Source organism: Typopeltis vanoorti, chromosome 24, assembly GCF_054136105.1.
Source record: "Typopeltis vanoorti isolate ZY-2024b chromosome 24, IOZ_Tvanoo_1.0, whole genome shotgun sequence".
Taxonomy (NCBI): Eukaryota; Metazoa; Arthropoda; class Arachnida; order Uropygi; family Thelyphonidae; genus Typopeltis; species Typopeltis vanoorti.
The window spans coordinates 27,133,520-27,147,768 of record NC_143572.1 but is presented as its reverse complement, the minus strand read 5'-3'; the positions used below and the strand labels follow the sequence as shown (position 1 = coordinate 27,147,768).

The 14,249-nt window shown below is 36.2% G+C and overlaps 1 protein-coding gene across 2 annotated transcripts in view; it reads left to right on the top strand.

Annotated features, from left to right (window-relative positions):
* The window catches only part of LOC150093045 (uncharacterized), a 236,600-nt gene that overhangs the window by 104,155 nt on the left and 118,196 nt on the right, over positions 1-14,249 (top strand). For both annotated transcript variants that reach the window (XM_090413689.1, XM_090413688.1), the window contains one exon: positions 1,495-1,694. In XM_090413689.1, coding sequence (XP_090269815.1) covers positions 1,495-1,694 — 200 coding nt within the window. The remainder of the gene's footprint in view (positions 1-1,494; positions 1,695-14,249) is intronic.

Genomic DNA, 14,249 nt, shown 5'->3' with positions numbered 1-14,249 from the left:
GACAAGGATGTACATTATCCCCTCTGTTATTCATTATCTATATGGATCACATTATGAAGGAATGTGCTATTAAACCTGATATCAAAATTGGAGATGTTAATGTCAGCTCTTTGCTTTATGCGGATGATGTTATACTTCTAAATAAATCCACTACAAGTCTGCAAGATTCTCTGACTAAATTGAATAGCTGTTGTAATAGATATGGTATGAAGGTCAGCAATAAAAAGACAAAGACAATGAAAATAGGCAGAATCATTGAAAATGTCAACTGTGTTGTGAATGGAGAACCTGTGGAACAAGTAAAACATTTCAGCTACTTAGGCACAATTTTTACTGAAGATGGTAAACTAAATATAGAAATTGACAACAGAATCAGCAAAGCTGGTATCGTGGGAAGTCAATTGAATAAATTCATATGGAATAAGAAAGAAATTAGTCGGAACACTAAATTAGCTGTATACAAGACTGTGTTCAAACCAATTTTAACTTATGGATCTGAGAGCTGGGTCAGAGGTAAAACACTTGACCAAAGACTAGAGACCGCAGATATGAGAGTCCTGAGAAAGATTAGAGGGGTGAACAGATGGCATCAATGGCAATATCATATTAAAAATGAGGATATTAGGAAAGAACTTGACATTGTCAGCATCCAGGAATGCGTTAGCAGAGCTAATCTCAGATGGTATGGTCACTTAAATAGAATGGGAGAGGAAAGATTAGCAAAACAAGTGTTCTCTGCCAGGTTGGCAGGAAAACGACCCAGAGGAAGACCAAGATATAGGTGGATTGATACGGTTCAAAGTGCCTTAGACAATAGAAATATAAGATCTGATAATGTTGGAGTCTTGACAAGTAACAGACTGATTTGGAGGAAAATTGTAGATAGGAAGTTAGTAATGATGTAATTTTTTCATGTAGTACTGTCATATCCTGTACACCCCTTGAGGGTACATGGCAGGAATTTGATGATGATGATGATGTGTTCACACTATCAGCATGTTTAAATTCAACAATAGTATATGGTTTATCATCTGACAAAATTGTAATAAGTACTTTTAATATGATTTGTTTTGTACATTTATGTGCAAACATTATGGATACCACTTTGAATAGTATTTATAATATAATATCACATTACTCATGCTTGGTTCTATTTGAATCTACTATAAAATAATAATACACCTTACTGTTTGTAATCATTTTATTATCAGTAACATTGCTGCAGTGCATGATCTTGAGTACTTGCAATGCAGATCATGCATCAGTCTATATTCAACTGTTTTAACAAGTAGGGCAGCATTTGTTGACTAAACACCCATAACATTGCCGTTTAAAATTTTGAATTTTGTTTTGCAGAAATCATCCCTTATTGATTTTGTTCAGGGTTTGCTGTCATTAATCCAGTGCTTTGCTTTAATTTTTTTTTTATCAGTATGATATAATCAATGAGTTAAACAGAAAATATGAATTTATTCATATCACAATTTCATCTAGCTATTTCTGGAGAAAGAAAACCTTCATATTTTCCATCTCGTCACCATTCTATTGATTTTGATGACTCTCAGCATCACAGTGGTAGTGTTCGCCTTTTTGGATGTAATGGCTCCAGTGGACCCCTCTCCAATTCACAGCCATCTCTTTTGAGAAGACCTCACAGCAGGCATGACTTCAGGGATATTCCTGCATCTTATAAGGTAATTAGACATTATTATTATTTTGTTGCTGGTTTGTAATCTTATATATAATGCTTATTTAATTTCAATTCATTGGTATGTTTTTTCTTGAAATTGCTTCAGCTACTGTATGCATTATAGTAGCTGAAATAAGAAATAATTTAGGTTTTTTAAAGTATCACAATACATAAAAATCAGAATCAGAAATTGAGCATGAATAATATAAATGTTTAGGATGGGGTGAGTATTACTGGAATAAAGTAACAGCATTGAATGATAATAGTTTAATTACTTAGTACAAGAATTACAGCTTTCATATTTTCCAATGAAGCAAGCTTTCAGAGAATGTGAATTGATAGAACATTAATCCAAATTTCAAGGTAATACTCAAGAGTATTCCTTTTGATTATTCCCTCTTTGATAAAAGAAAGTGTTTTTTAACTTGTATGTTTTTTTGTGTTGATTAGTGCAATTTAACATAGCCATTTGAAAATGCTTGACCACTTTAATGTTACCAGTTAGCTATTTTTGAATGTCTTCATGTGATAAATAAATATCTTTGTGTGGTCTGTGAAACTGCCATCCCACTTATTGGAGATCTGAAGTTCCATGTTTGGAACTTCAGGTCTCCAATTAAATTATTAATATCAAGATCTCCAAATATCAAGGTCTCCAATTAGATTATTAATATCAAGATTAGATTATCAAGATAATCTAATTTTGATATTAATACACTATCTACCAGTAATTGTCCAGACACTTTTTAGCAATTTAACAATTGATACCAGCAAGCAAACCCTAATATTGGCATTTTAACCTAACCTATGGCTTTGATTACCTCCTGTGCCCTTTGAGGGAGGGGCTTTCCACTAATGTGTGAGAGACATCTCCCATCTCTTCATACCATTCCATAACAGGTGCAGCTTTGTGGCATGGGGCATTGTCGTCTTGATTGTAACATGGATCCATTCCATTAAAACTACACAGTGCAGGCAGCACCTGATTATCCAGAATATCAAGGTACTGAGCTGCCTTCATGGAACTATGGACAACAACCAGTGGTTCCACTCCAAACCAGATGAATGCACCCTACACCATTACTCCTCCACCACCACCAAACTTTACTGTGGTAACAAGCATTCACCATGCTGCCATCAGATCAGAAACAGTTCCCAGTCTCTGAATTTCCAGTTCACATTCGCTTTGCGCCAGGCAAGATGAGTCACCTTGTTTGTTGTTGTGATGTTCAGCTTGTGTGCATGCTGCTCTTCTGTGGAAACCCAGTAAATGGAGTTCTTTTCATACAGTATTAATGCTTGCCGTGGTGTTAATGGTGCTCTGGAACTCGTCAAGGATGGTCTGTGCCGATTGTAACTGGTTTTTGTATGTCAACTGTTTTAACACCCTCCTTTCCCTGTCAGTCATTTTCGGTGGCCACCCTGGGTGTTTTCCTGCACTAGTGATGCCAGAACGTCTCTATTTGTGGATCACATTACCAATTGTTGATTTTGAATGCTTCCGTTGAGCAGCAATGGCATGTATGGACATGCCACCAATGTGACAACCCATGATGACACCTCTCTCGAAGTCACTGGGTTCACATTGAGTAAAAGACAGTATACTGTTATGAGCAATTAAGGCTGTTGGATTTGCAATAAGTTGAATAAGGTTGTTGATATACAGAAGAAAGAGAGGGGATAAAACAGCAGAACCTTTTGGAATGTTAGCATTAGTTGCAATGACGAGAGATAAGGATTCGTCCACTATTCACACATGATGCACATCCATTCAGAAAACTAGTAATCCAGTTACAAAAGTCAGAAGACAGACATAATGATGGGAGTGGACTGTGTCAGAATCAATCAAATATCTTGGAATATAAAGAGCAACCACTTGGGTGCCAAACTTTTCCCATGGCATTTATCCAAAGATGTCTAACACGAGTAAGCAGATTCTGTTGATCAACCATGGAGAATCCGCTTTGGCAGTAATTTATTAATTTGAGAGACTTCAAGGTAACAAGAATTTGAATGTTGATTGTTTTCTTTGTTACTTTTGAAAAATTGAGGTGAGAGGAATTGGACTATAGTTTGATGGGAAGGATTTGTCTTCTTATTAGTGGGTTGAATATGGCTTAATTTCCAGCTGCATGATAGGTAAGTGGAATAAGAGCGTAAAAAGACAACACAGAACAGGCATCAACTCTTAGTACAAATGTTCAGAAGAATGCCATCAAGACCAGATGGCAGACTTTTGGTTGTATCCAATTTAGATACAAGTATCCTGTATTTTACTGGAAAGAAGGCATTCTTTGGCATTCCATGAGAAAAAATTGAAGTAATAGCAAGGAATCAAGAGATTGGTTTTGGATAATGACACATCAGAACCTTGGCCTTTTTTTAAATTTTTTTTCCAACGGGCAATGATTCATGCTAGAATCATCTTGATGCAGCAGAGCTGAGGATTGTGTTTGACAAAAATTACAACCAATGGCTTTGGCGACATGAGAAGTCATAACTACCATTTGGACAAAATACAGGTTTACTTTTAGCTCTTTTTAGATTAGTTTTGAATGCATTGAGAGTTTGCTTACAGCTATTTCAGGCTTTGTTTTAAGCAATAAAGAAAGATGGAGATTTGTATGAAACCCACTCGTGGTATGTACAGTCTAGGCACACATTTTTGGAAACCAAGAGTTGTTTCCATACTAATATGAAATACTTTAGTGATATGTTAGGTGTCAACTGGCAACCTCAACTTCCCAAACTACACACGTTACACAGCTCTTTCCATAACAAGGGCATACTTGTGCATTCATCAGAACTGACATACTATGCCAGAGACTGCAAAACCTTGAATCCTCACTGTTTGATCTGATTTGTCTCAAAATTTTTCTACCAAATTAACCTGCCCTTTTCATATGCATTCTATCTCTGTCCATACTCCATCAACCACTCTAACCTTTTCAACTCTCTCTTTCTAAAGCTCAACTTTCTGCATTTGAAATACCCCAATAGTGAGGTTATCTTTTTTTGGAGAATTCAGTGTCCAAAACTCATATTGGCTCCCGTTCTCCAGTTTCACCACTCAGCAGGAAGGGATGCTGAGGTGTTTGCCAACAGCATACCTATCTCGGATCATCAATCTTCCTACCAGAATATCTGACAACCACCTCCAATTTGCCAACATAACCTCTTCCTGACAAGTTCCTTTTTCAGGTATACTGTGGTTGTCAATTCTCCTCTTGGTAACTGAGACCACAACCTCATACAAGTCTCTTTTGTCAAAGAACAACCTTCATCCACTGTTCACAGTCTCCTGTCCTTTGGCACTACAAGGGTGACAACTGGGAGGATCTCTGTGACTTCTACTCCTCTTCCTCCTCCTCCCCATGGTCTGACTACTGCTTCATTTCTTCTGATCCAAACACCTGCTCAGATCAAATAACAGAAATCATCCTTATGGGGATGAAGGCTTTCACCCCTTATTTCACTCCAAATTCTCAGCCACCATCCAAGCCTTGACTCTCAAAAAAGCATGCCAATGCTGTAAAAGAAAATAAGACCTGTGCTTGCCACAAATGACTCAAGACCAAAACTCCAGCTGCCCACTCTCCTTATACTGCAGCTTGCAACAGTTGTAAAAAAATCATCACCAAGTCCGAGTCAGACTTCGAAATGGCCAAATGCTGCAAACTTGCCTCCTGCCAAAATGGCAGTCGCTTCTTCTTGTCCCAGTAGCCCCCTTGCCAAGGCCATTGGGTGTAACTTCTGTCCACCCAGGTTTCCACCATTCTGATATATGGATGGTACTGTAGTTACCTCACCTAAAGACAAGGCCAACTTACTGGCATCACTCTTCTCTTCCAATTTTTTCTGCATTGATGACCTGGGCAAAGTTCTCTCCACTCCACCAAGAATGTGTCCCATAGTCTTCCAACAAAAAGAAATCCAAAGAATCCTTAATAACCTGAACACAAAACAAGGCATCTGGTCCCAATGGTATCCCACCTGTTGTATTAAAAATTGTGTCTCAGAACTAACACTTATCCTGTATCGCCTCTTCAATCTATCCTATTCAAGTAGTATCTACAACATGGAAACAGACCCATATCCAGCATATCCCAAAGAAAGATGATAAAAGTCCATCAACAAACTATCATCCAATTGCTCTCACTTCTGTTCTCTGTAAAATTATGGAAAAGGTAATCAACAACCAACTCTTGAACACCATCTAATCAGTGACCAGCAGCATGGATTCCACCACTTGCTATCTGCAGCTGACCTTGCTTTCACCACTTCTGGATTCAAGCTATGGAAAAAACTCCTATGGTTTTTTCTTCAAAGTGCCCTCGACACTTTGAAGCCATTTGATTGGATTGGGCACAGAAGGCTACATAACAAACTGCCATCCTATGGTGGTCTGCTTTCCACACTCTGCAACTGGATCGCCAACTTTCCCACTTGTCACTCATTGTGTGTCATGGTGGATGGTTTCCTCTCCTCAGATTTCCCCACCAATGCAGTACTCCAGGGTTCTGTTCTTTTGCTCACTCTCTCTTCTGTCCACTCTCCCACTTGTAAGTGACCTGCTCTCACAGACTTCCAATCCTATCTAGCTTTGCCGATGACAGTACATTCCATTCCTCTTTATAATTTGACAAACCTTGTGCTCAAGTATTAGAATCGTCAAGAACTACCATGATCAGTGACCTGAGCTCAGATCTCATAGCTGTATCCCAGTGGGGCAAGGACAACGTTGTAAACTTCAATGCCACTAAAACTCAGTCCTGTGTTGATCTATCACAAGAAACATGCTCGCATACCTCCCCCTTACTTTCAGTAATCTTGAAATATTCAGACACAATCAGATTTTTCTTCGTAGTCTGACCTGCACCTCTGATCTTTTCTGGCACAACCACATTTTCAACTATAGCTTCTGCAGCCACCAAAAACTTGGTATAAAAGCCACTACTTTACAGCTGCTAACTCGATACAACGTCCAGATCAGAACAGCAATGGAATATTGCTTTAATGTTTGGGGTGGTGCACCAAAATCCTATCTAAGATTGCTGAATTCTATCTAGAAGAGAGCAGTCCAGCTAATTAATGATCCCTCATTATGTATATTCATCATCAGTATTGGGAACATCAACATGTTCCCTCTACAGATTAAAGATGAGAGTGGACATCATTCAGGTTTGGAACTTAATCCATCTATATTTGTGGAAGTGAATCTGAAAGACTAGGAAGTTTCTGGTCAACAGAAGATCTCCCAGAGTTTTCTGTTGGATGAATTGCATACATCTTCTATGCAGTGTTTGCACTCTGTTTCCTTGATTGTTAGTAGCACTGTTTTCTCATGAGTTTTTTAGTTGATTTCCATATTTCATCACTCTTTTAGTTTCTTTCAGTTGTTTCCTAGCCTGTTTTGATCAGAAGTAAGATCTATCTGGTTGTCTATGTGTAAATGGAGAAATGGACCTTCAAACCTGTTTCCATAAAGCGTTATACACATGTTACAATGCTGCTGCATCATTTGCAATCCTCTGAGAAAAAATTCCTTTGTTGCACAAACCAGTCCTCAACTGCAGATATGACTTCATGTGTGGTAAATTTTGTTCCTTTCATTTTCCTCTCTTTTAGTGTTACACAGCGATCAGCATTCATTTTAGAAATTATGGACTTTACAACCATGTTATAAATAACTTTTAATTTCCCGGCGTTTCGACCTTCATATGAAGGTCGTCATCTGGAGTAGACACAAATATACAAAGACAGGCTGAGTTACATTTCCCACAGTATGCTAAAGAGACAACGATTTGATCAACAGTTATTCTACTGGCATGACCTCTAGTGAAAATATAATGTATATATAAAAAAATACAAATAAAATAAAAACTAATTATTTAATTAGAAACTACATCAAAGCTATATTCTATTTAAGATAACATCAGAGAAATATTCTTTCATATAGTTTTCTTACAGTAACAATGATGTCCTAATTTAACAAGACAACTGTTATATTAGACTTAAGATTCTGGATTATGTACAGTCCTGTTTATAGTTAACTCTTAGGGAGAAAGGTTCCATGGGTAGAATATGTGCCTTCCATATGCTTGGGATTTTTAGACCATCATTATTGTTAAGATTAGGATGGTTGATAAGAATCTCACAGGCTTTCTTGAATTTACATTCATACCATGTTTTGGTGTGATGTAAACAAATGGTGCTTTTCCAGCCAATTCTATATCAAGTGTTCAGGGCATGATCAGAAAGGCTAGCTTCACCATAGTTATTATATTTAATGTGTCGTTTATGTTCCTTTTGTCTGACAGGAATCGTACGTCCTGTTTCCCCTGTATATGGTAGATTACAGGTGCGATAAATACGGTATACTTCAGGGTGGGCCAGGGGAGGGAGTGGATCTTTGGATGAGTTGAATAAGCTTTTGAATTTTGCAGGAGGTTTAAAGGTGGCTTTAAGGTTGTATTTCTGTAGTAATCTGTTAATTTTATCTGATGTTCCTTTAATGTATGGAATGATTATAGTTTTATTGTAGTCTAGTTTATCTTTGTTTTTTAGTAAGGTCTTCTAGAGAATTTTGTTGATAGTGCTTTTATGTAACCGTTTTTAGGAAAGTATTGCTGATAACTTTAAATTCATCTTTAAGTGCTTATTCTTTGGAGCAAATCTTCAAAGCCCTGTTTTTTAGAGTATTAATGATGCACAGTTTTTGTGTTGGGCGGTAGTAGGAGTTTATGTGTATATATTGGCCAGTATGTGTTGGTTTCCGGTAAACAGTGAAGGAAAGAAATACACAACAATTTATAAACATAATTAAAGACATTACATTAGAAAAAGATGATTTATTAGTCAGTTATCAAAGGCGCTCTTTGTGCATGTATTATGTTCTGGTTATTTTGGTTGGCAAAATGCTTTCTACCTACAAAAAATAAGGCACAACCATGGAATCGACATTATCCCCCCAATTGCTAACTTTTATATGAAATATTCTGAGCAATGTGCTCTAGATTCCTCTCCTTTAAAACTCGAAGTCTGGCTTAGATACATTGACGATGTTTTTGTTATCTGACCCCATGGCTGCCGACATTAGACACTTTCCTCAGCTACCTAAACAGACAAAACAACACAAATGCATACAGTTCACAATTAAGATTGAAAAGCAGAACATGCTTTCGTTTCTAGATACACTTGTCACACGTCTTCCTTCTGGCAGTCTTTCCTTCACTGTTTACCGGATCTCATTGCGATACCTTTGGGCTGTTAAGGAACTGTTTATGATAAAATAGAGATCAGTATGTCCTCTATACTTATTCCAATAAGTACTATCAGATTCCCACCTTGATGTTGGGGTCTTTCACTAACAAACTATGGATTATTTCTTGTCCCACTTTCACGCCATATCAAGATACCTCGATTATCTGGTTGCAGACTGAACCTGGACTCAGCACTAAAAAGTACACGAGCCCAATCCTCATTTGTCCAATTGCGGTGTTCCTGTGCCCAAATTCTTCAGGCTCTTTTGTGATTTGCAGTAAGTGGAATGCAAACCATTGGTCCTCGAGCATATAAACCTATGGCATAAAGAAGATTTCAAACATTTCCCATCTCCAGAAAGCAATTCCAAAGTCTCAAAATTACGCTTTGAGATACACGACATGCTTGAGCGGCAACTTTCTGCGTTTGTCCAGCTTCTAATCGATCAATGGCTCTCCAAGCCATGGATTCTGGGATATCATGTTGCTCCATCATTTTTAACAAAATAATGGTGGTAGGTGACACAAGTTTACAATTTAAGTGATAATTATGCACTGTGTATGTGAGTGCAACAAGTCACGCTTTCATACCCCCCACATGCTAATACGGCTAAGAAATGTTTCGACAAGTCTTAACATGATTTTGTACACAGTTGCATGTTCTACACTGTTGTATATTAAGAATATTTTAAAATAAATGTATTACATTTGTAAATTATTTTTATCACTTTATAATTTACAAGAAAACCAAAATATCCCCTAATTGTTTTGAGCATTATAGTATGCAGATGCTTATGGCTGATATTAAAATTTTGGGAAGTCATTCAAAGTAGGAATTTTTCAGCTCTCTGAAATCTATTGCTGTAATATCATTTCATGGGGAATCACTTTTAAAAAAATAAAATGGCAAGACATGTTCAGGGCAATACATTGCTAAGCACACTGTGCATTATATTTGGTAGTTCCTTCTGTAATTCCTCTGTTAGTTCCATTTTTTTCTCCATTGATGGTGCTTTCATCCTTTTCTGTTGAGTTTGAGGTGGTTCAACTATTCACTGTTTGTTGCTGTTCTCGAAAAAATGTGGTAGAAGGGAGGGAATTGTTTAACTAGACGTTGATTTAATTTATCGAGCATGATATTTGATCGTGTTTTACCATCATACTGGCAGTGCTGTTCAAATCAATACAGTTATGTTGGCCAATTCCCAAATAATCTGTCTATCGTGATTGATTCACTCCAACTGATGCGGTAGTGGAAAAGTTGAATTAACATTAGAAATTAAAGTTGTTTTCCCACATTACTACTGCCATATTCTGTGTGGTAATCTTCTCTCTCTTTCACACACACACGCACCCCCCCCCTCTCTTTAGGTGACCATTGCTTTCATTGATAGGAAATGTAACAGTGGAAAAAAGAAGTTGCAATTAAAAGCTTAAGGAAAGACAGGAACCTGGAGATTTTTTCATTTTATTTATTTTTAAAAGAGATAGATCATAATCCTTGGGAACCAAACACTACAAGGAGGGTTTTTCCCAAAGGATATTGATAAATGAGAGTAAAGCAGTTGTTTGGGTTTGAAATTAGACTGTGAATGGATGTCAGTCAGTGGCTACTTCTTCCATAGAATAGCATCAAAAGGGAAAGTAACAGTGGAAAAAAGTTGCAATTAAAAGCTTAAGGAGGGAGAGGAACCTGCAGATTTTTTAATTTTATTTTTTAAAAGATAAATCATAATCCTTGGAAACATTACAAGAAGGGCTGTTCCAAAGGACATTGATAAATGAGAGTAAAGCAGCTGCTGGGTTTGAAATTAGACTGTGAATGGATGTCAATTCATTCACAGTGGCTGTCCATAAGTAAGAAATATTTATTCATGTATAAAGTACCCAATAGTTATAATTATTTGCAGAAATTTATAATTATCTGACAAACTAAAATATCCCTTAATTGTTTTGAGCAGTGTACATGATAACAAGTAAGCAGATAATGTTAGAAATATTTTCTATACTTTGGTTAAAAAAAATGAATAATATTGCAGTCATTTCTGGATAAGTACAAATAGCATTGTTGCTTTTTTTGTATGTGATTTTTAATGTAACTCTCATTGATGAGCATTGTTCTATTAATAACAATAAATAATGCACACAGAAATAAGAAATTATTGATGGAAAAAAAGGAAAAAAATACCCAAATGTACTTTTGTTCTGAGTGTGAAATGTTAGCATTTAAAAATTAATATAGAACCTAAACATCAAACGAATATGTGCATATAAAGGAATCAGAGGTGCATTAGGCAACTTACTCTATACATATTAATTTATATGGAAATTTGATTATAGAAATTATCATTAAGATGATTAACTGATTTGTCAATTTTACAACAGCTGATTAGTGAAAATATATATCTCCACAGTCATATTTGCACATAATACCAAGAAGAAATATGCAAAAAAAAAAAAAAAAAGAAAAAAAAAAAGATGATAATCAATTTGTATTGATCGTCTTTATTTTTTCTCTCCCCCACATTTTTCTCACCCTTTTTTTGGTATTAGTGCAAGTATATGAATGTGATGAAATTACAGTATTTTCACCAAACAAAGTTGACATGAAGTTGACACAAAGTTAAAGTTGACATGAATCATCACAATGTTCATCTATTATTATCACCTATATGGGAGTCTATAGACTCATTGTGGAAGGCCCATGAACATGTCACCGAGCACTAACCATGATTTATACAATACCTGTCATACTTTGCTTTAAACTCGTTCACTGACAAAGCATTTACAACTGACTCTGACTTTATAAACTGTCATTACTCATGTTTGGTTAAGAAATATATTTTTTTCTTTGATAAACTTTGTCTTTTGCACAAATTAAATTGCATTTACTTTTCAAAAATAAATTAAGTTTCTCGAATATAGCGAGGTACCAATGGTAATTGCCATTGTGCACAATAGAGCAAAATTTCCCATTTCATAGTGCAAACTTTAATTTGCTGCTTCACCTTTAATACAAGATAGAAGGTGATGTTTATTGCACCTCAGTTATTTTGTATGTGCATATTCATTAGATATAAGCGTTTCATGTTAATTTTAAGCAGCCATTATTTCACAGTTGAGTTCAGTATAGACATCTTTTTCATGTATTATGAATTAATAATTTCATTCTTTTTAAATGAAATTCATAATAAAACCATGAGCCAATTGTATCATGAATAATAATGCTATGCAACTCACAAATAAATCCTAAACTATGAAACATGATTATAATTTTTATGTTGACCCTTTCCTCAGAAAGGAAAGTTTCACTACTGCACAGCATTCCTTTTATCTCTAGTTTGTTTAATGAATCTCTAAGCACACCATATCCTGACCATATGTTATGACCAATTTGATGATATAGGTAGAGCCATGAATGGTGATTTTCTAGTGAGATTCATTTATTGTCATCATTAACTGATTAATGCTGTCTGATTTTCTGTCATGAGGTTCTGTTGAGTTTTTAATCAACTTCTGTTCCAGTCACTGTCTTATGAAATGTAACAGCCAATCCTCCCCCTCTCTGTTTCATCACCTGTCATCATTGAGTGATATGCAAGTTCAGCTTGCATTCCAATGCTGCAGTGCAAGTTTAGTGCTTACTGCTCCTATGCTTTGATGTGTATTATTAACATCACTTTCTGTTAGTACCATCCTACACTCTGAAATATCTCAACTTGTCTTCCGGCTTGGGAATTGGAAGTGGAAAAAAAGAGCTAGGAAAATGTACATAAAAGTAATCAGTGAAGTTAATTTCATTCTTAAAGAGATAGTTAGATTTTACAAAGTCAAGTTCAGATAACATAAAATTACCCTTGCAGCAGAATTTATCAGAGTATAGTTTGGATAGTTAAGAGGACTGTGATGGTAGCAATTTAGGATTTGGTCAAACCAGATTGGGTTTGAATGTGTATGGATGATGATGGTTCATGTCATTTAAGTTGTTGTTTGTCATGTATTTTGGTGAAGTGAATGTGGAAGAGTTTTGTAAAGTCTTGAGGGTTTTTTTGAGGGAGGTTTATTTTTTATTTTAATCACATTGACACTATATTTCAGTTTACTGTCATGCTGGTGTTTAAGAGGTGAAGATAAAAAGAGCTGCCATCAAAACTGCCATAATATGGCATTGTAGATGGTAGTTGAATTGTGTGCCACCTGATCAGGAGGTCAGTTTTAGTTCTGTACACTATTTAGCAGCCAGCCTGCAGAATTGCCACTCAGTGATCAGGGAGACTCTGGATCTTCATGGTATATATGGCATTCCCTTGAAGGTATCATTCACACTGCATGTTAGGAGATGGAACAAAACTGAAATTCCACTCTAGAGACAAAGCGTATCATTAGCCACTTTCAGACTCCCCAGTAAGCAAAGTGGTATTTCACTTAGACATCTAGCATTTATTAGGTCTGGTTGGCCTTTTCTCCAAGGAAATTTATGAAGGAAGATTACTCTTTGACACTAGTATTGTACATAGTGCTAGAGCTTCATTGGTTGAAATAGGCTATACTTTAAGAAATGGGTTGCATCGAATGAGAGAGGCTGTATATTTGCACATCATCAGGCCGTTAGTGGTCTTATTCATACCTGACTGACTTACTAGTAAATCATCTGTTACATTCTCTTTGTCCACTTTAAATGCTTTAAACCCTCAAAATCTCTGTACTCAGGACAGCCACATCCCAGAAGTTATTTGAAACATTTCATTTATTGATTTGTTCTGATTCCGATAGTTATGTTTGATGTGAAGCACAAAGAATGGCTATACAAAAACATGAAATGTTTCAAATTGCTTCTGAGATGTGGCTGTCCTGAGTACAAAGATTTTGAAAGTTTAAAGCATTTAAAGTGGACAAAGAGGATGTAACAGATGATTCTCAAAGCAAATAAAACGTACAATTTCCTATTGTCAGTCAGTATGAATAAGACCACTAATGGGCTGGTGATGTGCAAATATACAGCCTCTCTCATTCGATGCAACTCTCTACTTTTTTCTCCTAATTTCTCTACTTTCTTAAAGTGTAGCCCATTTCAACCAGTGAGGCTCTAACACGATTACACTTTACCTCTCTAGCACCTTCTCTCAGAGCAAGACTTGCATTAGTTTATTTCTATTATATTTTTTTTAAGCTTAGTTTTTTTTTTGCTGCACCATATGTTGTTACTTTGTGACATTACTTTGCATTCTCCTCTTCAAAATGGAATTTTGCAGATAGTGCTGCCTCAACAGGACATCTCAATTACCAGGAGACATAGG